We start from the raw sequence: 22491 nt of genomic DNA, 5'->3' as shown, positions 1-22491 counted from the left end.
TTCAAGGGGGAAGCACTCAAAAAGCCCAACAAGTCGTCGTCCATGTGTGATTTCTTATTGTTTCTGTCTCTCGTTAGTGAAATAATGCTGAAACCAAACTGTTCCCTCGGGTGATTTGAGGCGGTGAGAGTTAAGAACCAAAAACAATCAGAAAGAGAAAAGGAATTACAAGTTTATTTCTTAAAATTGAATTATTTCTATTTGCTGGATAAGTACATGCGTCAGTATTGATTTACAGTAACCGCAAAGGGGAAAATCCTCCTCGGCTCCTTTAACACCGTTACGCACTTTGTCATTTCATTCAGTCATTTACTAAAGTTAGTGATGTAAGGCAGTGATTTACGACCTTTAACTATTACTACAGAAAAGTGACGTTCTTTACGACTAGCGGCTTTAAAACCGTGTTAAAAGTGTTTTCAGAGGAGGATTTTCCCTTTAATTTAGCAGAAAAAAACTATGTTAGAACAAGTTAGGAATGTTTCACAATTACAGTTATTCTAAAAAAACAACAAAAAAAAAACAATCAAAAATCATCCAGTTTGATGTTATGACCTTGTAATCTCAAAATGACCTGACACTGACGCTCCGTCCTGCTCGTAAAGGCGACTTAAGGTGCGCGGCGATCCTTCAGCTCTGGAGTTACACCATGAAATGATGCATGATTCCTACTGAACCTCAACTCTTCAAGAAAAAAAAAAAAAAAAAAACAAAAAAACGTTGGTCGAGTTCATGCGGTGAAACCAGGGGGTCATACACACTTATCTGTTAAATTCCACATTTTAAATTGCTGATTTGATTGGAAAAATACTGATCTGACAGGCGGTAACATCACTCTGTGGGTGAAGGCGACTCTTCACAGCAGCAAATATCAACACGAGGCGACCGGAGGAGTAAAACCAGTTTGTAGGACACTTCTGACTTTCTTTCTCTCTTCCCGCGGGCTCTGTAGGTGTGTGTGTGTGTGTGTGTGTCTGAGGCCCGGCGGGACATTCGGCGTCTCGTCTTCACTGTTTGAGCACGGGAAGCTCGCGGGGCTTGAAGAACGCCTGCGCCATGCCCATGCCGAAGATGTAGACCTTGGCGTCGACGATGATCTTCTCCTTCTTCAGCAGCTCTGCAGGACAAACAGGCAAGTTTTACTGAAGCCACGTATTCATGAATGAATGAATGTTTTATTTCGGTCATTTTCAAGCGGCAGAAATCAAATACACCTATGAATAGACAATTACTTATGCACAAATATTTAAACAATAAATAATATTTCATTTCCTTTCAGTGGAAAACCAAAACAAATATATAATATATACAAATAAACACTGACCGAAAAGGTATAGGCAGAAGCCTTAGCTTATTTTGCCTATCCTTCTTACATTACTAATATTTCGTCTGCTCACTTAAATAATAACCTGATAATCATAATGTCAAACATCCAACTCCGCTTATGAATAACAACAACCACACTCAGAGGTTTGGATTTTAAACCCTGAGACAAACGGAGCTGAGAAACAAGGCGAGCCGTTACAGCTCCGATTCAAAATCCTTCCAGGTAAAACAAACGGTCACGCCGCTCGGCTTCATCGCTGCTGTTAAATAACCAACTTCTGCAAAAAGTCCAACCCTCACCGTCTATTTTCACCTGGAATTCATCGAGCGGTAACAGAACGACTTCAACAAACTCTGTGGAAAGAAGAGGAGAGACGTAGGTGACGCTCTGTGTGATGAGAGAATTATTTTTCTGATTATTTTTTTTTTTATTTAAATAATGAGTGACATTGACTCACCTCCTTCACCTGCAGAAAAAAACAACAGAAACAGATCAGCAACGTGAGACTGAAACACATTCTGAGTTGATTTGCAGTGAAACAAAAACATCACAAAAAAACGAGATCATCTTCTCAACATGGGAGAGAGCACAGGGTCAGATTTGGTGAATGAATGAATGAGTGAATAAATGAGTGAAAACATAAACAGACTGGTCTCTAAATGATCCAGCGAGGCAGCGGTTAACGAAGGAGCCAACCAGTGGATAAAGGAGTTCAAGAGTGAATAAACTGAATGAATGAGTGAATGAGTGTGTGAATGGATGAGTGAGTGAACGAGTGAATGCCTCCTGACCGAGCTGCTGTGTCGGGTTGATGTTCTCCATGTCATCTCCGTTGATGTTGACCAGAATGATCTGAGTGGTGCAGTTGGACAGACCAGGATCCAGACACGTTACTGCACAGAAAAAAACATTACATTTTATTAAAAATATTTTTTAAATATATTTTTTTTAAAAGTAATAAGAGACAGGATCCAGAAATGTTACTGCAACCCTCCCCGCCCTCCAAAACATAAAAAATCTATTTTTAAAAATATATAAAAAATAAGAAACCAGGATCCAGACATGTTACTGTACAAAAACACAATAAAATATTTTAAAACATATGGAGATGAGATAAAAACAGAGAGAGTTGGTTCAGATTTAACAGGATCTGAAGTCGCCGACCTCTGAACACACACACACAGCAGATAAGAGCCAGCAGGCAGCTAATGCAAACACATGCGTGTGTGTGTGTGTGTGTGTGTGTGTGTGTGTGTACCTGGAGTCACTCCAACCACCTCGCCCTTGTATCCGGTTTCCTCCTTCAGCTCTCTGAGCGCTGCCGCCTCGGGGCTTTCTCCCTCGTCGATCAGCCCTGAAGAGACGACACAAACATGAAACATGATCCATTATAATGTCAATAACTAATGAACCGTTTTATCCAGAAAGGATGCAAACCACAGGGAAAAAAATACAGAATATCCAAGACTGAAGCTGTAAATTTACGAGAGAAAACACTGATATTCTGATATTAAAGTGGTAAAAAAATGTCACTAATTTATGAGAACAAAACTTGAGTCACAAATTTGAGAGAAATAAATCAGAAAGTCTCTGAGATTAAAGAGGTAAATTATACAAGAAAAATTCACAAATTTATGAGGAAAGAAAATCAAAAATTCTAAATCACAAATTTATTAAAAAATAGTTTTTCTTTTACTGTTACTGTGCAGCATCTGAGGCAGAAAATAACAGTAATAATAGGGACAAATCATTTTTCTCCTGATGCTGAGGTGCAGAAGGTCACCAGCGTCCGCACGTCGATGTCATCATGTCGGTCAGTGTTGACTCTGAGTGTGTGTGTGTGTGTGTGTGTGTGTGTGTGTGTGTGCGGCTCTGACCTGCAGGAAACTCCAGCGTGCTGCAGCCCAGAGGAGGACGAAACTGCTTCACCATCACCACACAGTCTTTATGCAGCGTGCGCTTCAGCAGGGCGATGATCCCCACACCTGCCGCCAAAACACAAAACACACCTTCACTAACCTGCACACACACACACACACACACACACCGCATCACATCGTTATTTTAGTCTGGTAAATAAATGTAAATAAAAACTCACCGTCCGCCTCTGTGTTGGTTTGTCTCGTCGTCCTCTTCACGCTCTCCCACGTCCTGGAGGAGGAGGACAGGCAGTCAGCTGGGACTCTGGTGTGTGTGTGTGTGTGTGTGTGTGTGTGTGTGTGTGTGTGTGTGTGTGTGTGTGTGTGTCAGACAGCTCAGTACCTGGTGTTTCCAGCAGGATCTACATACGTCGTCTTATCCAGCCGGACCCATTTTCCTGCGGCCATGAGCTGCAACAGGAGCACAGCCGTCAGACTCGGGTCACATGATCTCAATCAAAAACTACCCAATTAAACTGCAAAATTAACGACTTTAACTTACAAATACCAACACACTGCACTTATTATTGGTATTATTATTATTATTATTTTAACTCAGCGCTGGCTGCTCAAACCTGAATCCTGAACACATTCAGCCCTGAAAACTGATGAATTTTCTTCCCAGCATCTGAAAAGTTCTCCTTTATTTTCCTTTTTACGCCATTTTTGCATTTTCACTTATGTTCACTGATAATAACGGGCCTCCTTCACTGGTTTGTTCTTAAAACCCACTCACACCGTTTCCGTGGCGGCGCTGTGGAAGGATTTTACAGTCAGATCACAAACTCACCATGTGTAATGTGTGCAAATACAGCACTTTATTTTCATTTGAAGGTCTGTAAAAAGAAACGGCTTTATCTGTAACCAAGTGCAATTTTTATTTTTAGACGTGAATTTTTATAACTGAGAACTGGTGCCTTGCAGTATTATTCTGTCAACCTGTTGAAACTGATAAGATTTGGGAATTTATCATTAAAGACAAGTAAGATAAGATAAGATAAGATATTCCTTTATTAGTCCCACGGTAAAAATATATGTATTTATATGCTCTGAATTATAGTTCTTGAGAGGAAAACCGGAATTGGCCAAAAAAAAAAAAAAAAAAAAAAAAAAACAGAATTAGTAAGGCTTGGGGGAAAAAAACTGGAATCGGCCCACGCCACGGGGTGTGTGTGCGCGCGTGTGTGTGCGTGCGTGTGATCCACAGTCCCTCCCTGATTTCATCATAGGAGTCCAAACCTATCAGTTGAAAAATCTCCCTTGCGAAAACTCAGAATTCTGAGTTCGCGGGCAGCCCGTGAACGCAGCATGATGCAATATCGATTTGGCAAAGAAAAGGGAAAACTTTTGCTGCATTAAGTGGATTTAATAAAGTAAAAAAAAAAAAAAAAAACAAGTGATAAACAGACTTTCCATAAGAAAACAGTAGGTCGTACCTCTTCCTTCACTATGTGGGGGGCGGCGGAGGCTTTGGGCTGGTCGGCGCTGCTCATTTTCATCATCTAAACCTCTGGGAAACACAAAGAGCCAGTCAAAATGCGTCGATGCGATATAAAACATGTCAGTGTTAAATCCACCATTTTGGGGCAAACGGAGGGGCAACGCTTCGGTTTCTGGAGCCGCTAACTGAGCTAACGGCATTCCCATTCAACTCAATGCAACTCCCCCCCCGAAGCAAACGGGATTTTTTATGTTTAATTTATCGAACAGGATGAAGTTCGCGGTTTAAACTGACAGAAAGCCTCGACGTGCTCCGTTTGTAAACTTTACAAAACCAGCTAAAAGCCAAACATCTGTAAAGTTAACTCACGTGAAAGTCCAACCGTCTCTATTAGGGGCAGCAGAGATAGGAAGAGAAGCGAGAGAGGTGTCACTCTGTCGCTACTTCCGGGGACCGTAACCGTGACTAGAGTCTGCTGTGGAAGATTTGAAGTTAATGGAAAAATAATAGGATTGACTGATAAGAGTCAAAGTTACGAGCCTTTTGTGATCGGTATTGATAAACATGGGGTGTTTATCGGGACCGAATTGCTCATACACCAAAAAATAAATAAATAAATAAATAAATAAATAAAAATCCAGATGATACTGAGAATTAAATTGTCTTTTCGATAATAATCTAAGCCCTCAGTGGAACTTGAAGGGCTTTTTGGATTGTGTTTGCTTGAAGACCCCTTGAAGCAAAAAGAGTTCATCTTAGGTTAATTAATGTACAAGTAAGATGACAGTGCACACAGGTGGAAGATTTACATATATAAGAGTGTGTGTGTGCGTGTGTGTGTGTGTGTGTGTGTGTGTGTGTGTATCATAGACTGTCTAAACTGTATATATTATGTATTATCACATTATCATATCAAATGTTATTATATTTTATACAATCTATGATATTTTGTTGTACTTCTTTAAGTGTGATGCGCAGCCTCTCCTCCTTATACATTTGTATTCTGCCCAGCAGTGAAAATAAAGTTGAATTCAACAGAATGAGCATGAATTAGCATCATTTTATATCAACTTTTATTCCCTTTAATCTTTACACTGAAAGAGGATGGGGTTCAAACAAACAAACAAAAAAAAACTTAACTACAAAAGCCCTAAGAGGCCATGTAGTCATGCTTTTTATTTATTTCATTTTCCTGTGATAACGAGTTAATGTAATAATTAATGATGTAATTCATTATCTTTTAATGCCAAATGTTGTTTTGTGAGATAACGAGCTAATTTTCTCAAGATCAACACAACCAATCTTGGTATTCCAGAAATGATGCCATAACTAACCCGAGATCTCAAGAGAAAATTAGATTAATTCATTATCGCGGGAAACCTGAGTAACTAAACAGTATGAATGTCTGGCCTCTCGGGGCTTCCGTACTCGTCAGCACAATTCACTGTGGTGTTGCTCTGTAGATTGTTGTTGTATCTGGATTTGAGTGGGATTTCTTTTAAATAGGCGATCTTTGGTATGACCACGCCTACATGCGTATAACTAAAAGATCTCCCGCTCCTCGAAAAAAAAAAGAAAAAAAAAGAAAAAAGAAAAATCAAAGCATTAGAGTGATTTGAAACGACACTATTAAATGTTCAGCGTAAACATGCTGCAGTAAATTCATAGTTATTTAAATATAAGCATATTGTGGACTCAGATATAAGGCCGCTGATGACACGGAACCAAATATGGGAAAACCACCGGGCTGGAGGGGCACATTTACTGATGGACTCATTTCCGCTACAGGAACTGCAGCATGAAGAAGGAGCAAGTCGTCCACTGTCAGTTTTCGGTCTGGTATCCGATATTCAAGAAGCTCACCATTAAAAGGTAAACCGGTCCGCTCCGTGCACACAGGACGGGACCCGCTCCTGTTGTTGTTAATGTTGTTGTTGTTGTTGTTGTGAAGTGGAGCCTCGCTAGTTAGCAGCTGCGGCTAACGGCAGCTAGCAAAACAAAACCCGCATCTTCTTCTGCGCAAAGGCTTTTCAACATCCGCAAACAAAGTCCGAATATCCCGCCGGTTACGATTAATCGAGTTGTAAGTAGTTGTAACTTAGCCTTCATGGTAAAGTTTGATGCTCTCCTTTTTATAATGTGGCGGCGGATGCAGCTGTTGCTTCCACTGGGGAATCAGATTGTACTGTAACAGATGATAAATAAATAAATAAATAAATACATAGCACCCAGATGATCATCTATTTATCATCTGGGTGCTATTTATTTATTTATTTATTTATTTATCATCTGTTTATACTGTAAATTTGCACATTGCCCTCATCTATGCACATTGTATACATCGATGCACACTGGTTTTATTGGTTTTTTGCACATTGTTTTTTTTTTTTTTTTTGCACATTGGGTACTTAGATCTTTAGATCTCGAGGGTCATCTTTTATTCTTTATTTTTGATTTACTTAATCTGTAATCTGGGGATACTGCTGAAAACTGTGAATTTCCTTCGGGATGAATAAAGTATCTATCTATCTATCTATCTATCTATCTATATATCTGTCTATCTTGTAAACTGCAGGCCAGCTGTATGCATGCTGCTGTGGGTCAGATTCACTGTAGTCGCTTTAGTCTATTTCCACCCAAATATCCTCCAAGCAGACTTAAAATCTCCGATGCTCGACGAGCTCTGAGCTTGAGAGGCACTACAAAGTGTGTGTGTGTGTGTGTGTGTGGCTGTTATAGATAGATAGATACTTTATTCATCCCGAAGGAAATTCACAGTTTCCAGCAGTATCCACAGATTACAAGATTAAGTAAATCCCTCGCCGGGATTGGAACATCTGCTGAGGAAGCAAAACAACAAATGTCGGTAAGATTTTCCCTGCGTTCCAAATCTCATACTTATACTTTTTACTTTTAGTATGTACTGCAGCTGCCCTTACAAAGTATGTAGTTTAGTATGAAATATGCATGCTAATTCTTTTTTTCCCCTACTAAATAGTATGGTAGTATGAGCATTGGAACGCAGGGATCCACAATTTTCCTGGAGCGCTTCCGGGGTTGTGGGTGAAACATCCGGTTGACTCGGGCGGAACGCGGAAGTAGCTATTTGTTTACGTTACGGTCTCGTCTTTTACAACGTTAAAAAAAAAAAAAGTCTTTTACCACGTTAGTTAGCTCGCTACTTTGTGCTCAGCTCCTCCACCCCGGAGCTACAGTGACGCACTGCAACCCACAGGATGGACCGCAGGTTCATGAAGCCCGGGGAAGACAGTAAAGATGTCTCTTAAACCGATGATGTCGGCACCGACAGGATTCGGCATGCCTACTTTACATTTTTTTTTTTCTCAAATCTTTATTGACAATTCAGATTAATACAGACACGTTTGGATAGAAACAAAAACGACAACAACAACAACAAAAACAAACAGACAAAAATATAGAGTAATACTCAGTGTCATGCAATTACAATAAAATGATAGTAGAAAATAAATAAGTAAATAAATTAAAAGGACGTAAAATTAAGTAAAGAGGGAAGGAAAAGAGTACATACATTGGTCACGCAAAGAACAAGATTACATTCATTGATTGTAACAAAAGTCCAGGCTGTCGTAATACTGTTAGAATAGTTCATTTTTTTTTTATCGTTTATAATTCTTAGAGACTTTAGATTAAAGTTGAATTCAAGCAAAAAGACTTTAAAAAGTGGTTTGGTTTTGAGAAATCTATGTTTGTGTATAAAGAACTTACAACAAAGTATGAAGTAATTGGTTATGAATTCAATAGATTATGCCGACTTTACATATCGATATCTCCTAGACCGTTTATGACATACAGGAAAAAATGTTGGAAACCGGAGAAACACAGTGGGATTAGAGACAGGTTAGTTTTACCTACTGATTTTACCCTCCTGCCATTACGGTAACTCCGTAGGACTACTGATTGTGGATTATTTAAAAATGTTCACACAGTTTTTTTGCAGGAGGGAATCCCAGCATTTTGGAGCCGAGTTGAAAAAGTTGTTGTTGTTGTTGTTGTTGTTGTTGTTTTGGTTGCTGTTCAGACTGAGAAAGACGTTTGAAGACACCGCTTTGGAGTCTCATCACGTCCAATCAGATTTTTGCCTCATTTTCCACAATTAATGCTCTAAATGATTAACTGATCAATAAATAATAAAACTTTTAAAAAGTCATAGTTCTCTCTAATTTTCTTTTTTTTTTTCTTTTTTTCCAGTCTGATTCTCCCGCTGCCTCAGAATGTAATAGATTATTTATTGGACGATGGCACACTGGTAGTCTCTGGGAGGTGAGTCACACACACACACACACTCTCTCTCTCTCTCTCTCTCTCTCTCTCTCTCTCTCTCTCTCTCTCTCTCTCTCCCTAACGAATAAAAATGGGATGGTATAAAAACAAGATTTTTGAGTATGACTAAAGAACATGAAAAGATGAAATCTGTTAATTGCAGAGTGTTAACCAGGATTCAGTGACTCTAACACACACATACACACACACACACACACACACACATATATCTTCCCTTCCAGCGACCACAACACACAGCGGACCCAAACCAACAGCAGCGACTCCGACGGGGAAGAAGACATTCAGGTAAAAAGAAAATTACTCCTGTGTTAGATAAAAGAAATAATAAAACACAAGAAAATGACCATAAAAGAGAGAAAAAAGTTGAGGCATTTGAGACTTTTCTTGGTGTTTTATGAACCAAACAGCTGATCGATCAATCCAGAAAATACTTTATCAATAATGAAAATAATCATTAGCTGCAGCTCTACTTGATTTCTTTCAAAAACAGTATATATTTTAAATGAAATAAGAAAACTCCCCATTACATTGCTGCAAACCATCACAAAAAGGTAATAAATAAATAAATAAATACAGAGAGACCAGAAAATTAGAAAAAAGGCATTAAAAAATTACATGGAAATTACCAGACTATCAGAAAAAATAGAAAAAGATTTTTTAAAAAATGTAAGAAATTTAACATGAAATGAGCAAAAAGTCATTTTTCAGACGTTTTATGGACCAAACAAATAATCAGTTAATCCAGAAAATTTAATTAGTTGCAGCTCTAGTGAAATCAGCTGTTAAATGCCATGTTTTTGACTTGTGTTTGACTCACCTGTCCTCTGCTCTCTGCTGCCCCCCAGTGGTCAGATGATGAAACAACCACCACTGTCACAGTGAGTAGCAGCACATTTCACCTCCTGCCTCACATTCAAGCCTAAAGAGCAGAGTTTCAGCCTCCGTGAGACGCTGTGTGTGTGTGTGTGTGTGTGTGTGTGTGTGTGTGTGTGTGTGTGTGTGTGTGTGTGTTTATGTTTGTGTGTTTGTCTCCTCCAGGCTCCTGAGTTCCCAGAATTCACCTGTAAAGTTCTGGAGGCCATAAACGCACTGGGCGGCCGCGTTTTCCCCAAACTCAACTGGAGCGCTCCGCGGGTACAGAGGAGCTCCGCCCAGCTGTTTTCAGCCACTGTTTGAGTTTTTCACATGACATAACGTGTGTGTGTGTGTGTGTGTGTGTGTGTGTGTGTGTGTGTCCTGCAGGATGCTAACTGGATCGCTCTGAACAGCTCCCTGCAGTGTCAGAGCCTCAGCGACATTTTCCTGCTCTTCAAAAGCTCAGACTTCATCACCCACGACCTCACACAGCCGTAAGACACACACACACACACACACACACACACACACACACACACACACACACAGAGTTGTTTTGTATGTCACACTGTGTGGTTGTGCTGTAAACACGTCAGTTTCAGTCTGTGTTGTCATGATAATCTGTGTTTTACAGATTATTTAATGCATGAAATACCACTAAACAATACTACTACTACTGTTACTATTAATACTACTACCACTATTACTGCTACTACTACTATAATAATAATACTAATAAACTTTATTGGATGAGCAGCTTTCAGACCAGACATGCAAGTCAAAATGTTGAAAGCAAAAAATGAAGCAGCTCAAGCAGCTAAACTAACTAGCCCAGACACAGGAGGGCTTTTATTTTGATAGGTTTTATTTAACCCCCAGAACAAAATGCATTTTTCTTTCTTTTCACAAATATATGTATTTTAAAAAATTGCATTGCACGTTGGCCTATGAAGATTTAAATATATTTTTTTAAATTTAATATTTTTTTTATTTTGAAATGTGTATAGTGTAATAAAAAAAAATAGCCTGTTTGCGTTTTTCTGCTTTCAGCTTCTTCCCGCCGTTTAAAATAAACTGAAATAAATGTAAAGTGAAAGTGAGCGTGACGAGAGCGGCCGTGTGTTTTCTCGGCAGGTTCGTGCAGTGCAGCGACCTCGACTCGCCTGACCCCGTCATCAACTATGAGGTAACACACACACACACACACACACACACACACTGAATCTGTTTGTGCAGATTAAAAAGTGAAAACCCTCCTCGTTCCTGCTCACTGGAGGATTATTTCACCTGTTTTTTTTTTTCTTCTTCAGTCACAGATTTCGTGATGAACCACAGCTCATGGTCTTATAATATATCACATATCGCTGAATTGTGTATATTGCGATACTGATGTTATCGTGGGTAAAATATCGTGATAATATCGTATCGTAAGCTTACAGATACAGACTTCAGTGCACTTTTTACAGAACTGTGGTTACAGATGCAAAACGCTTCTGATTGATATAATACTCCTTTTACTACTTTTTACTACTTATACTACTTTTTTTTTTTTTTTTTTTTGCATTTTCCGACGAGGAAACGATAAAATCTGAAGATCTTGAACATGAAATTATTATTAATATTGTTGTTATTATTATTATTATTATTATTATTATTATTATTATTATTATTAGCAGCAGCAGCAGCTTCCATCCCAAAAATCAAAAATAACTCCTGTTTCTCAAATCCCACATGGACGTTGTCAGCTTTCGCATGTCGCTGCTTATCAGATGTTTGCTGTTAAACACACACACACACACACACTCAGACAGCAGCGGTGGTGGTGACCGCTGTGTGTTTCCTCCTCAGCTGGTCCTGAGGAAGTGGAGCGAGCTGATTCCTGGCGGGGAGTTTCGCTGCTTCGTCAAAGAAAACAAACTCATCGGTAAGCAGACGCTCACCTTCAGCACTCAGCGGCTTTAACGAGACGCCGCCGCCGCCGCCGCCACGCCGACGGGCTCTGGCCTCGCCACGGGTCCCGGTCTGAGCACAAAGAATCAGGGTTTATCGCCTCAGTGTGTGTGAGACGGACAGAGGGAGGGGAGTGTGAGCTGCTGCCTTCAGCCTTTTGGCATCAATAAATGATTAACGATCGTATCGATAGCGAGGCGACGGCGGCGGCCTCCACAGGAAAACCCACCGCCAGCCGCCGTTACTGTAGTTTACATTTTTCACTTGGTCCTTTTCACTTTTTCGCTCTTAGTTTTAAAGCCGGTTAGCTACTTTAGTTGTGTTTCTGTTTTTTGAAAATGTTTGATTTTTGTTTAGTTTTTATTTGTTTCAGGGTTAATTTAATTTTTTTGTTGTTTTTGTAATTCAAAAAGGTCAGAAAAGCGTTGTGTAATGAAAACTCAAGAAAACATCACAACAAAAGTCTTCACTGAGGACGGATGAACAAACCAGCGAGTGTGTTTGTGTCATTAACCAGAAAAAAAATAAAATTTAAGATTTCATTTCATATAAATAACGGACTTACATGTCAAATAACTGAAGTTAGTCCGTTTATTTTAGTTATGTAAACACATAACCGTCTCAGTTATCTATTTTTATTTTATTTTGTAAAGTCTTGTTTTAATTTGACTTCAGTTGACAAAAATGGGGGAGACAGGAAGCAAGGGGGCTGATGGGAAATGTAGTTTTAATGTGGAGGAACACCAACTCTAACCCTAACTCTGAGGCACTGTGTGTGTGTGTGTGTGTGTGTGTGTGTCCAGGTATTTCCCAGAGGGACTACACTCAGTATTACCAGCACGTGTGTGTGCAGGAGCAGCAGATCTGTCAGGCCATCCAGGATTTCTTCAGTCAGCACATCCAGTACAACTTCCTGGACGAAGACTGTGAGCGCCGCACGGCATTCTGGGAGTTTGGGGCGGACTTAGCATTGATTAGTCTTTATTCTTTATCTGGATTTCCAAGTTACCGAGTCATTCAGTCTCATCTTCAGAGTTTAAAGCTTGTTTTTCTTCCATAAAGGTAAAATAATCCACCAGTGGGATAAATTTTCTTTGAATCACTTGTCATTTTCTGGATCCTGGTGGCTGATCTACCTCATTCTGCCTGTTTCAACACATTTATTCTAGTTTCCAGGGGTTAAAAATCCTGAAACAAGTGGAATTGACCTGGAAACAAATGGAATTATCTAATCCCACTGGTGGATTTTGTTTGACCTTGTTTAAAACAAACAAACAAACAAAAAAAACAACAACAAGATTTTAAGACTCCTGTGGGACTAAATGATTTGTTGAGATTATTTTTTTGGCAGTATAAACAGCAAACCACAGTAAAAAAAAAAAAAAAAAAAAAAAAAACTAATTTTGGCTTGATATGATTTATTAGCACATTTAAATTTCGTTGTGCAACTTGTACAACGACAATAAAGGCTGTTTGATTTGATTTTGATAAACAACATAATTTATTTCCTTTAGCAACAACAGAAGCTCCTCTCTCAGCTCTGCAGTGAATAAATGTGCAGCTGCTGTGTGTCAGTGCGCTCTGCCTGGTCACAGACTCTTACTTTGAAAAGTTGTGCCCGCTCTGCCTGGTCACAGACTCTTACTTTGAAAAGTTGTGCCCGCTCTGCCTGGTCACAGACTCTTACTTTGAAAAATTGTGCCTGCTCTGCCTGGTCACAGACTCTTACTTTGAAAAATTGTGCCCGCTCTGCCTGGTCACAGACTCTTACTTTGAAAAGTTTCCTCTACATCACGTGTGACGGTTTTTCCTCTCTGTGTTTTGCAGTCGTGTTGGACGTGTACAGAGACAGCCGGGTGAGAGCTGCACACACACACACACACACACACACACACACACACCTCATGTTTTCAAAACTAAATACACGACTTAAGAAGGTTTACGTTATCGTTACATAGAGACAGCCGGGTGAGACCTGCACACACAATTTCATTTATACAAAAATTTGTATAAATGAAATTGGAATTGATAAAGTAACCCAAATAAAATTTTTAGGAATAATTATTGACAGTAAACTCAGTGGGAAACCACACGTAGAGCATGTCAAATCCAAAGTGTCAAAATCGATTGCAATCATGTACAAAACTCAAGACTTCCTAAATCAAAGCTCCCTATACACACTCATTCATTCATAGTTCCTTACATGACGTATGGAGCAGAGATATGGGGGAACACATATGCCCCTTTTCCACTAGTACCTACTCAGCTCGACTCTACTCGGTTTAAGAGCTTTTCCATTAGGTGGTAGTGCCTGCTAGCAGGTCCCATTTTAGCACCTACTCAGCCGGGGTTCCAAGCGAGCTGAGTCGAGCTGAGTCGACGCGCTGAGTCGAGCTGAAAATGTGACGTAAACGCTGTGCCGGCAACTGATTGGACAGGGAGTGATGAGAGCGACTCCCGCACGAAAACAAAACCCGACATTTAAAAAAAAAAAAAAAAAAAAAAACGGCAACAGCGGCCGTGCGCATTGATCGCCAGTGAAGTTGTCAAAGTCGGAAAATGGCAAGCAAACCGCGATCGCGGTCAAATAAAGACGTGGAGACTTTTCTGAGCTTGGTGGCGGCCCAAAGAATCCAGAGGGAGCTGGACGGTGCGCCGCCTTGCTATGACAACTCCACCCACGGCGAGGTGCTACTCAACTGTAATGGAAAACCACCTAAACCGAGTCGAGGCGAGTAGAGTCGAGCCGAGTCGAGCCGAGTAGATACTAATGGAAAAGGGCCATTACAAAACAAACTCAAACTCTATTTTTTTACTGCAAAAAAAAAAAAAGCTATACGTATTGTAAGCAAAAAACCCTATAATGAGCCAACCAATTCACTATTTATTCATCATAACACTCTCAAATTCCAAAACTTAGTAGATGACAAAATAATACAGATTATGTATAAAGCTAGAAATGGACAACTACCACAAAGTATCCAGAGGTTGTTTGAAATGAGGGACAGCGGTTACAATCTGAGGGGAACAATCGTTTTTGAAAAACCAAAGATCCGTACAAATGTAAAAGCTCATTGTCCGTCTGTTAAGGGGGTGAACTGATGGAACAGCTGTTCTGAAAATATAAAAACCTCGATTACATTGGCCAGTCTGGAAAAAACTTCACAAGAATATCTTAATTATGCAGTACACTGTCAAAAAATCATAAGTACATCTTGTATCTCACATATTCATGCCATCCTGCTTTTTTTTTTGATTTTGTCCTTTTGGCGTCCGATGTTTTGGTTGACTAAAAATTTACCAATCAGTAGCTTAATTAAGTTTGTATTTGTTGACTGAAAGCTGCATCGTTGGTTGACTACTTACGTAGGAGTTATGTTTGGATTAGCTCATATTATGAGTAAATGTTTATTTGTGATAAGTGTAGGCGTGATAAGCTCTGCTTCAGCCTCCACCTTTTCAGTCAGTCCTTGTTTTGATTACTTGTGCATTGTTGCTGATATTTTCTTTTGCTTTAATTAACCGAAATAAATCAAATCAATCAATACTGTGTGTGTGTGTGTGTGTGTGTGTGTGTGTGTGTGTGTGTGTGTGTGTGTGTGTGTGTCGCAGGGGAAGGTGTGGCTGATCGACCTGAACCCGTTCGGCGAGGTGACGGACTCGCTGCTGTTCACCTGGGACGAGCTGACGTCCGGAAACAGCCTGTCAGCCAATCAGGACGAAGGAGAGACCGCCCAGCAACAGGCCAGTCTCACACACACACACACACACACACACACACACACACACACACATTGTGCTGATATAAAACAAACCTGCATATTAATTGTCATCAGGAGAGCCCCCAGCAGTGCAGCTGTGATGTGGGAAGAACTGCTAATAAAGTTTATTTTCACTGTCGATTAATCTTTAGATGTTTTTCATTATTATTATTTTTTAATGAAGTGATTAATCATTTAGTGTATGAAGTGTGAAAAATAAGACCAAAGTCTGCTGGGAAGTGCTCGGTGATGTCTTCACATGTCTTCCTCAGTCTGACCAGCATCTTAAAAAAAGAACAGATTATTAATTTCATTGTTTTAATTTTATTTAATTTGACCTGAACAGAAACAGGAGGACAGTCTGAGCATCCTGCTGAAGCTGGAATCAGACGATGTTTGTTTTTTACTGGATAAATGACTAAAACCATTGATCACTTATCAGAATTAAAATGGATTAGTTTGTTTGTCTGTCAGCTAAACGTGGAAATGACAAACTGTTTTGGTTCCAGTTTTGTCCAAACTGTGTCATAAAATCACAACGTGGCACGACGCGCCTCAGCTGAAGAAAAAAAAAACAAAGTCTGGTCAGTCGTAGCTGTGATCCCCGACTTCAGACACACTTTGTCTGAAAACCACTTTTACAATAACATTGACAACATTTGTGAGAACCACACTGATGACCAGTTCAAGTGTCATGTGAAAATGGAAGGTGCTTTATCCATAATACACTTCAACAGTAGAAGCCTCAATAGAAACTGTGTCGGAGACTTGGCTTGATAATGAGAAAACTTGTGATGTTGAACTGGAAGGATGTGAGTTGTTTACAACGAACAGGATTAATAAAAAAAAAAAAAAAAAAAAAAAAAAAAAAGGAGGAGTTGCTCTGTATGTTGATACAGCTTTAAGATGCAGAATGGTTAAATGAAAAATGTGTAGTTCAGTTTGCATATCAAAAAGAATGTTTTAAAAAGAAGGTCGTGAAACTCAGGTATGATTAGTCTGTTTATGAAAAGTATTTAGAAGTTTTGTTTTTGTTGTTTTGTTCATGGACTACTAAAAAATGAGCTGCTCACATGATATGTAAAAAGGGAAGGTAACACAAGCTTCAGCTGCAGCCGACACCTTTTCAGTCAATATAATTTTGTTGTCGCTGTTTCCTTTGTTATCTATTGATTTGTATGTGTATACGTACAATTATGACCGAAATAAACTAAACTAAACAAACTTTGTAATAAAAATTAGGTTCTCTAAACTCTGTCAGTACGGTCAAGAATTTTTACATTTGCAATAAACAACAACAACAACAATAAGAAGAAGAAGAAGAAGAAGAATTCATTGCCAATCATGTTCTTCCGCCAAGTAATATAGTTCCTTGTTCCTGAATAGCAGAGAGGCATCAGACCGCCACACAGCAGCAGCGTAAACAGGGATTCGTGTCTGTGCGTGTGTGTGTGTGTGTGTGTGTGTGTCTGTGTGTGTGTGTGTGCGCGTGTGTGTGTGTGTGTGTGTGTGTGTGCGTCCACAGGAGGGTCCGGCGTTCCGCTACACCACCAGCGAGGTGACGGTGCAGCCGAGTCCCTGCCTGAGCTACAGGATCCCTCGAGACTTTGTCGACCTCTCCACCGGCGAGGACGCCTACAAGCTCATCGACTTCCTCAAACTGGTAGGAAAAAAACAAACAAACAAACAAACAAACAAACAAACCAACACTCTTCTTCTGATACTTATAGTGCATTTTGTTTCGACTCACAGTTTTATCACGAGACTTCTCCTTTTTAAATCCAGTCTTTAATCAGTCGGTGAGTTACTGTCACACCGCCCGCCTGGCTGAACGCTCTTCTCTGATTGGCCGGCAGGCGTGTGTTAAAACTGTGTAACCATGTAACCATAGCAACAGTAAAACGCTCGGCGAGTTCCGGGCCTGATAATCTGACGAGCGGCCGGGCACAGGGTCTGTGGTCTGTGTTTCCTGTGAACGTCTGAGCTTCTTCAAAACTGAAAACCCCTCAGACCTGATTATTGATCCTGATTATTGATCATCCTGAGATCCTGAGTTTGGCGCGCAGATGTTGATCAACAACATAAGAAAACGCTGGGAAAGCTGCACATGTTGTCTGTCTTCTCTTGTTATCGGATGCTTTGCTGATATTTCCCGTCTCTTCGCTCTGATACGGTGTGTGCACGTGTGTTTTCCACCTAACTGCTGTGGTGGAATCAAGGTTTTGTCATGCCTGCTCTTATTGTGAAGGCCCACTGGCAGATGCACGGTGCTTTTCAAAACGTATTTACATATTTACGAGGGGTGTAACGGCACATGTGTTCGTATTGAAAAGTTGCGGTACAGGGCGCTGGGTTCGGTACAGAGCTGTGCAGCTCGGGTGAGTTACCACACGAGTATGACAGGTGGCAGAGCATAAGTTTCGTTTTCATTTATCCATATCCACCTGCAGCTGCGCGTGCGAAACAGTAGAGGGCAGCAGGACGCCATGGAAGCGTCTAGTCTCTCTCAAAGAAGAAGCATAATAAGGTACACCTGAAGCCTGAGCACTGATGTAATGGCTACGGCTAATGCTACTGAAACCGACACCAGCGAGAAACTAGAGCCTGAAGAGCGCCCCCTGTCGTTAAAATCTCCTGTTTGGGGACACTTCAGCTTCCTGCTCAAATATCACAACGGACAAAGACAGGTGGATAAAACGAAGGCAGTGTGCCGACATTGCTCAGCTGAGATCAGGTACGTTCACGGCAACACGACAGACATGCTGTTTCATTTGAAACGGCGTCATCCCCGTGTTAATATCTCTGGGACAAGAAAAAAAAAAAACACCCGAGTGCAAACGCAGCTGACAACGGCGTTCAAGCAGCCTCTGCCTCGCAGTTCAGGTCGGGCCAAAGCTATAACAACTGCCATCAGAGTTTTTCTAAATATATATTTTACATATATTTTATTTGAGAATATTTTATTTATTGGAAAACTTATTTTACATTTTGTTTATTGGAAAACGTATTACCAGCAATTGGCAGCAGTATTCTATTTTTTTCCTATATTTTGAATAATGTTACAATAAAGTTCCTAACAAACATAAAGTTGCTTGTTTGAAGCTATTTTATGTTTTGCATTTTGTTCCCATTCTGTATCGACAATGAACCGAATCGAGACCTCAAACCGAGGTACGTACCGAACCGGGATTTTTGCGTATTGTTACACCCCTAGTGTTTACCCACATTGAAAACATTTATTTTGACCTTTTCTCACAAACAGGCTACAGGCTCAGTCTGAGACACGGCCAGCAAAGGTTTCATCTGTTTCTCATGTCGGCAGAAAACCTCATGTTTCATTTTTAAAGCCGATGTCAGCCGATACCGATGATATTATCCTGCGGCCCTAGTATTTTCCCACAATGCTTCAGTGATTTTGTGCTCAGAGCCGTGTGTCGCCCACAGCATGAGCTCGTGTCTGACGCTGCCCCCTGCAGGGCTGTTGCTGCACAGCACCTTCATGAAATAAACAGCTTGTCGTCCCGTACGAATGGAAATGTTGCCTTTGGGGTTGGAATCAGCTGTAAAAAAGGATTTATGACCGAGGCCAGATTGAGTGGTTTCCTGGTTAGAAATCACTCAGTGCAGCTTTGACTTTGTGATGAATCCTGTTTGTTGTGGCGCCCTGATGACGGCAGACGTGCAGAAACACGTCGGCAGGAGATCGAAAGAAGTGATAAACTGTATGTTTTTGTTTTCAGCTTCATTTAAATTTTAATTAGTTTTTAAAGCAGTTTAATCTAGCCCCTGTTTCTTGAAAAGGCTTGGTTTTAGTTTGGTTTCTATTAGTTTCAGTAACATGGGGTGTTTGTCAGGGATGAGATTAAAAAAAATCATAGAAATATGTTGTTTAATTTAAAAATATCTCTTCCTTCAGGACAGATGAACAACCACATAAACTGACCAAGAGGAAAACTAAAGACATTTTCTCTGTGATTTTAATTTATTTTAGTTAAACACACAATACAGCTGCAGCTTTTTTTTGTAAAGCCTTGTTTTTATTTTCATTTCAGGCCATAGAAATGTTTTTTTCACACCTTGTTTCGGTTATTGCTGTAGTTTTCGTTAATGATAATAACAGGGTGTGGAAAGAGGATTCTTCTTTTCCTCCTCCTTCTTCTTCTTCTTCTTCTTCTCTTGTTGTTGTAGTTTTGAGCCGATGCTTTGCACCTTTTTCTGGATTAAAACAAACGTCTTCTTTTTTTTGTTTTAATCTCTGTAGAAGAGAAGCCAGCAGGAGGACGGTGAGGAAGAGGAAGAGGAGGAGGAGGAAGAGGAGGAGGCTCGGCAGTGACAGGCCGAGCCGGTGCGACGCTCCCACGTTCCCCCTGAAACAGGAGCCACCGGCGCCTCCACGCTCTCGTCTCTGTGCATGAAGTCCATCTCTCTCCCTCTCATTCTTACCTTCATTTTTAATCTTAATTTTTTTTAATCTTTGTACTTGCACTCCGGGGAGTGGTACCGATTGTGCCGGGTGTGTGTGTGTGTGTGTGTGTGTGTGTGTGTGTGTGTGTGTGTGTGTGTGTGTGTGTGTGTGTGTGTGTGTGTGTGTGTGTGTGTGTGTGTGTGTGTGTTGGTGGGGGGCTCTCTGGTGTTTGTCTAATGGAACCTGCTCGGCTGGTGGATCATGGTGAAGGTTCTCCGGGGAGCCCTTCCCTCTCGTCTGATTTTCCATCTGTGACTCTGTCTGGTCTTTATGAGCTGCTGCTGCCGGGGAGGATGAGGAGGAGGAAGGTGTGTTACTGCGGCACTCAGTATTCACAAACACTGTAAACACCTGCTTTTCTACTTTAAAACAAACAACAACAGAAACGTGTGTATGTTCACGTTAACATTAATATCAGCGAGAGGTGGGAAGCCGTGTGAAATGAGCTCTGACAGTCTTAGCAGTCCAGCTGATTTTTGTGGAATCACCTTTAATTTGTGGTTTAGTTTTGTTTTGTTCTCCGAGCATTCCTTCTGTCTGTTTCTCCCATCATGCTCGCTGTCGACTGTTGCTGCAAAAACACCATTAAACTTGTTGTCGTGTATCGACTCATCTGTCGGTCTGGTGGCTGCAGGGAAAAAAGAAAATAAAATTGGAAATTGATTTTGGTTTTTTGTTTTTTTTTTAACACAGCAGCTCTCATTATGCCAGCAGCTAAATGAGCCGTGCATGCAGAGCGCAGGGCAGCTCCGTCTCTCTCTCTGCCTCCCCAGATTGATGGAGCAATTACAGAGAGATGGAGAGAGCCCAGTTACAGCTGCAGACGGCAAGCAGTAAACAGGATTTTGTGTGTGTGTGTGTGTGTGTGTGTGGAGGGAAGGTTGGGGTGAACCTCCATGGCTTCATTATTATTATTATTATTATTAAAATGAAAAATGCCTGTAAACACGGTGCAGGAGGCGACCTTGTCTGACCTGAGACTGAGGACGAGCTGCATCGCCGCCTGCCGAACACACGGGGGCGACATTTACCCACTTCCCTCATGTACAGCTGAAGATCAGACGATTATAATCTGTTTGTAATCAGAATCAGAATCAGCCTTATTGGCCAAGTATGGATACACATACAAGGAATTTGACTCCAGTAAACTTTAAAATCTCAGTGCAAATAGAAAAGTGAACAGTGCAAATGGACAGTAATTAAATAACAAAAGAGAAAACAGAAGGGGCAATAAAAAATAAACAAGTAAACAAATAACCACTATAACAACTATATGAAAAGAGAGAGACGTTTGGGTCCAATTTTCAAAACTGGATTAGATTTGAAAATTTGTGTTTTTTCCTAAAAAAAAAAAAAAAAAAAAAAGATGACAGTGTTTCTGATTCTGAAAATATAGACCTGCGTTTAGTAATCCAGCCTAGCCTCAAATCAGGCTTAAATGTTGTTTTGGGGTTTTGAAAATTTAAAATTCACTTGAAAACAAAAGAATCTGGCTGGAAGGATTCAGAGCAAACTACTCAAACCAGATCAAACACTGCTCAAACCAGCACAAACACTGCTCAAACCAACTCAAGTACTGTTCAAACCATCCCAAACACCGCTCAAACCATCCCAAACACTGCACAAACCAACCCAAACACTGCACAAACCAACCCAAACACTGCACAAACCAACCCAAACACTGTCCAAACCAGCCCAAACACTGTCCAAACCAACCCAAACACTGCTCAAACCAGCCCAAACACTGCTCAAACCAGCCCAAACACTGCTCAAACCAACCCAAACCAGCTCAATCACCGCTCAAACCAACCCAAACACCGCTCAAACCAGCCCAAACACTGCTCAAACCAACCCAAACACTGCTCAAACCAACTCAAACCAGCTCAAACACCACTCAAACCAACCCAAACACTGCTCAAACCAACTCAAACCACCTCAAGTACTGTTCAAACCATCCCAAAGACCGCTCAAAACCATCCCAAACACTTCTCAAACCAACCCAAACACTATCCAAACCAACCCAAACACTGCTCAAACCAGCTCAAACACCGCTCAAACCAGCCCAAACACTGCTCAAACCAACCCAAACCAGCTCAATCACCGCTCAAACCAACCCAAACACTGCTCAAACCAACCCAAACACTGCTCAAACCAAATCAAACCAGCTCAAACACCGCTCAAACCAGCTCCAACACTGCTCAAACCAACCCAAACACTGCTCAAACCAACTGAAACCAGCTCAAACACCACTCAAACCAACCCCAAAACTGCTCAAACAACCCAAAAACTGCTCAAACCAGCTCAAACCACTTAAACCAACCCAAACACTGTTCAAACCAGCTCTAACATTGCTCAAACCAACTCAGACACCACTCAAACCAGCACAAACACTGCTCAAACCATCACAAACCAGCTCAATCATCTCTCAAACCAATCCAAACACCGCTCAAACC

The 22491-nt window shown here is 40.7% G+C and overlaps 2 protein-coding genes across 4 annotated transcripts; one reads left to right on the top strand and one right to left on the bottom strand.

Annotated features, from left to right (window-relative positions):
- Nucleotides 1–151: 151 nt before the first annotated feature.
- Nucleotides 152–13748, bottom strand: nudt5 (nudix (nucleoside diphosphate linked moiety X)-type motif 5). 3 transcript variants are annotated; one of them, XM_030046035.1, is made up of 11 exons: nt 13737–13748; nt 12949–12958; nt 4680–4745; nt 3587–3654; nt 3423–3475; nt 3202–3309; nt 2583–2678; nt 2116–2217; nt 1782–1790; nt 1624–1677; nt 152–1114 (listed from the first exon to the last, which is right to left on the bottom strand). In XM_030046035.1, the coding sequence occupies exons 3-11, from the start codon at nt 4743–4745 to the stop codon at nt 1005–1007; spliced, it is 666 nt and encodes a 221-aa protein (XP_029901895.1). In that variant the 5' UTR covers nt 12949–12958; nt 13737–13748; the 3' UTR covers nt 152–1004. The 3 variants fall into 3 exon arrangements, with proteins under 3 accessions (XP_029901895.1, XP_029901893.1, XP_029901894.1); XM_030046033.1 differs by lacking the exons at nt 12949–12958; nt 13737–13748 and adding an exon at nt 5054–5155 and having other exon boundaries at nt 4680–4753; XM_030046034.1 differs by lacking the exons at nt 12949–12958; nt 13737–13748 and adding an exon at nt 5054–5082.
- cdc123 (cell division cycle 123 homolog (S. cerevisiae)) lies at nt 6297–20144 on the top strand. The gene is made up of 13 exons (XM_030046032.1): nt 6297–6556; nt 8915–8986; nt 9229–9292; nt 9853–9885; nt 10046–10141; nt 10250–10356; nt 10997–11048; nt 11711–11786; nt 12616–12738; nt 13640–13668; nt 15425–15556; nt 17099–17236; nt 19835–20144. Exons 1-13 carry the CDS (start codon nt 6483–6485, stop codon nt 19904–19906), a joined length of 1068 nt encoding a protein of 355 aa, XP_029901892.1. The 5' UTR covers nt 6297–6482; the 3' UTR covers nt 19907–20144.
- Nucleotides 20145–22491: the final 2347 nt, after the last annotated feature.

This window comes from Myripristis murdjan, chromosome 23 (genome assembly GCF_902150065.1).
Source record: "Myripristis murdjan chromosome 23, fMyrMur1.1, whole genome shotgun sequence".
NCBI lineage: Eukaryota > Metazoa > Chordata > Actinopteri > Holocentriformes > Holocentridae > Myripristis > Myripristis murdjan.
Note: the sequence above shows the minus strand (reverse complement) of the source record. Positions and strands in the feature narration are given on the sequence as shown.

What these genes read in the sequence shown, in the direction of transcription:
- nudt5 (XM_030046035.1), bottom strand. Translation starts at nt 4,745, where the DNA reads ATGATGAAAATGAGCAGCGCCGACCAGCCCAAAGCCTCCGCCGCCCCC. An exon ending in GATCCTGCTGGAAACACCAG is followed by an intron (nt 3,476 to 3,586) that starts GTACTGAGCTGT and finishes CTCCTCCTCCAG; the next exon opens with GACGTGGGAGAGCGTGAAGA. An exon ending in GGTGGTTGGAGTGACTCCAG is followed by an intron (nt 2,218 to 2,582) that starts GTACACACACAC and finishes TTTTCTGTGCAG; the next exon opens with TAACGTGTCTGGATCCTGGT.
- cdc123 (XM_030046032.1), top strand. Translation starts at nt 6,483, where the DNA reads ATGAAGAAGGAGCAAGTCGTCCACTGTCAGTTTTCGGTCTGGTATCCG. An exon ending in AAGAAGCTCACCATTAAAAG is followed by an intron (nt 6,557 to 8,914) that starts GTAAACCGGTCC and finishes CTTTTTTTCCAG; the next exon opens with TCTGATTCTCCCGCTGCCTC. An exon ending in ACGGGGAAGAAGACATTCAG is followed by an intron (nt 9,293 to 9,852) that starts GTAAAAAGAAAA and finishes GCTGCCCCCCAG; the next exon opens with TGGTCAGATGATGAAACAAC.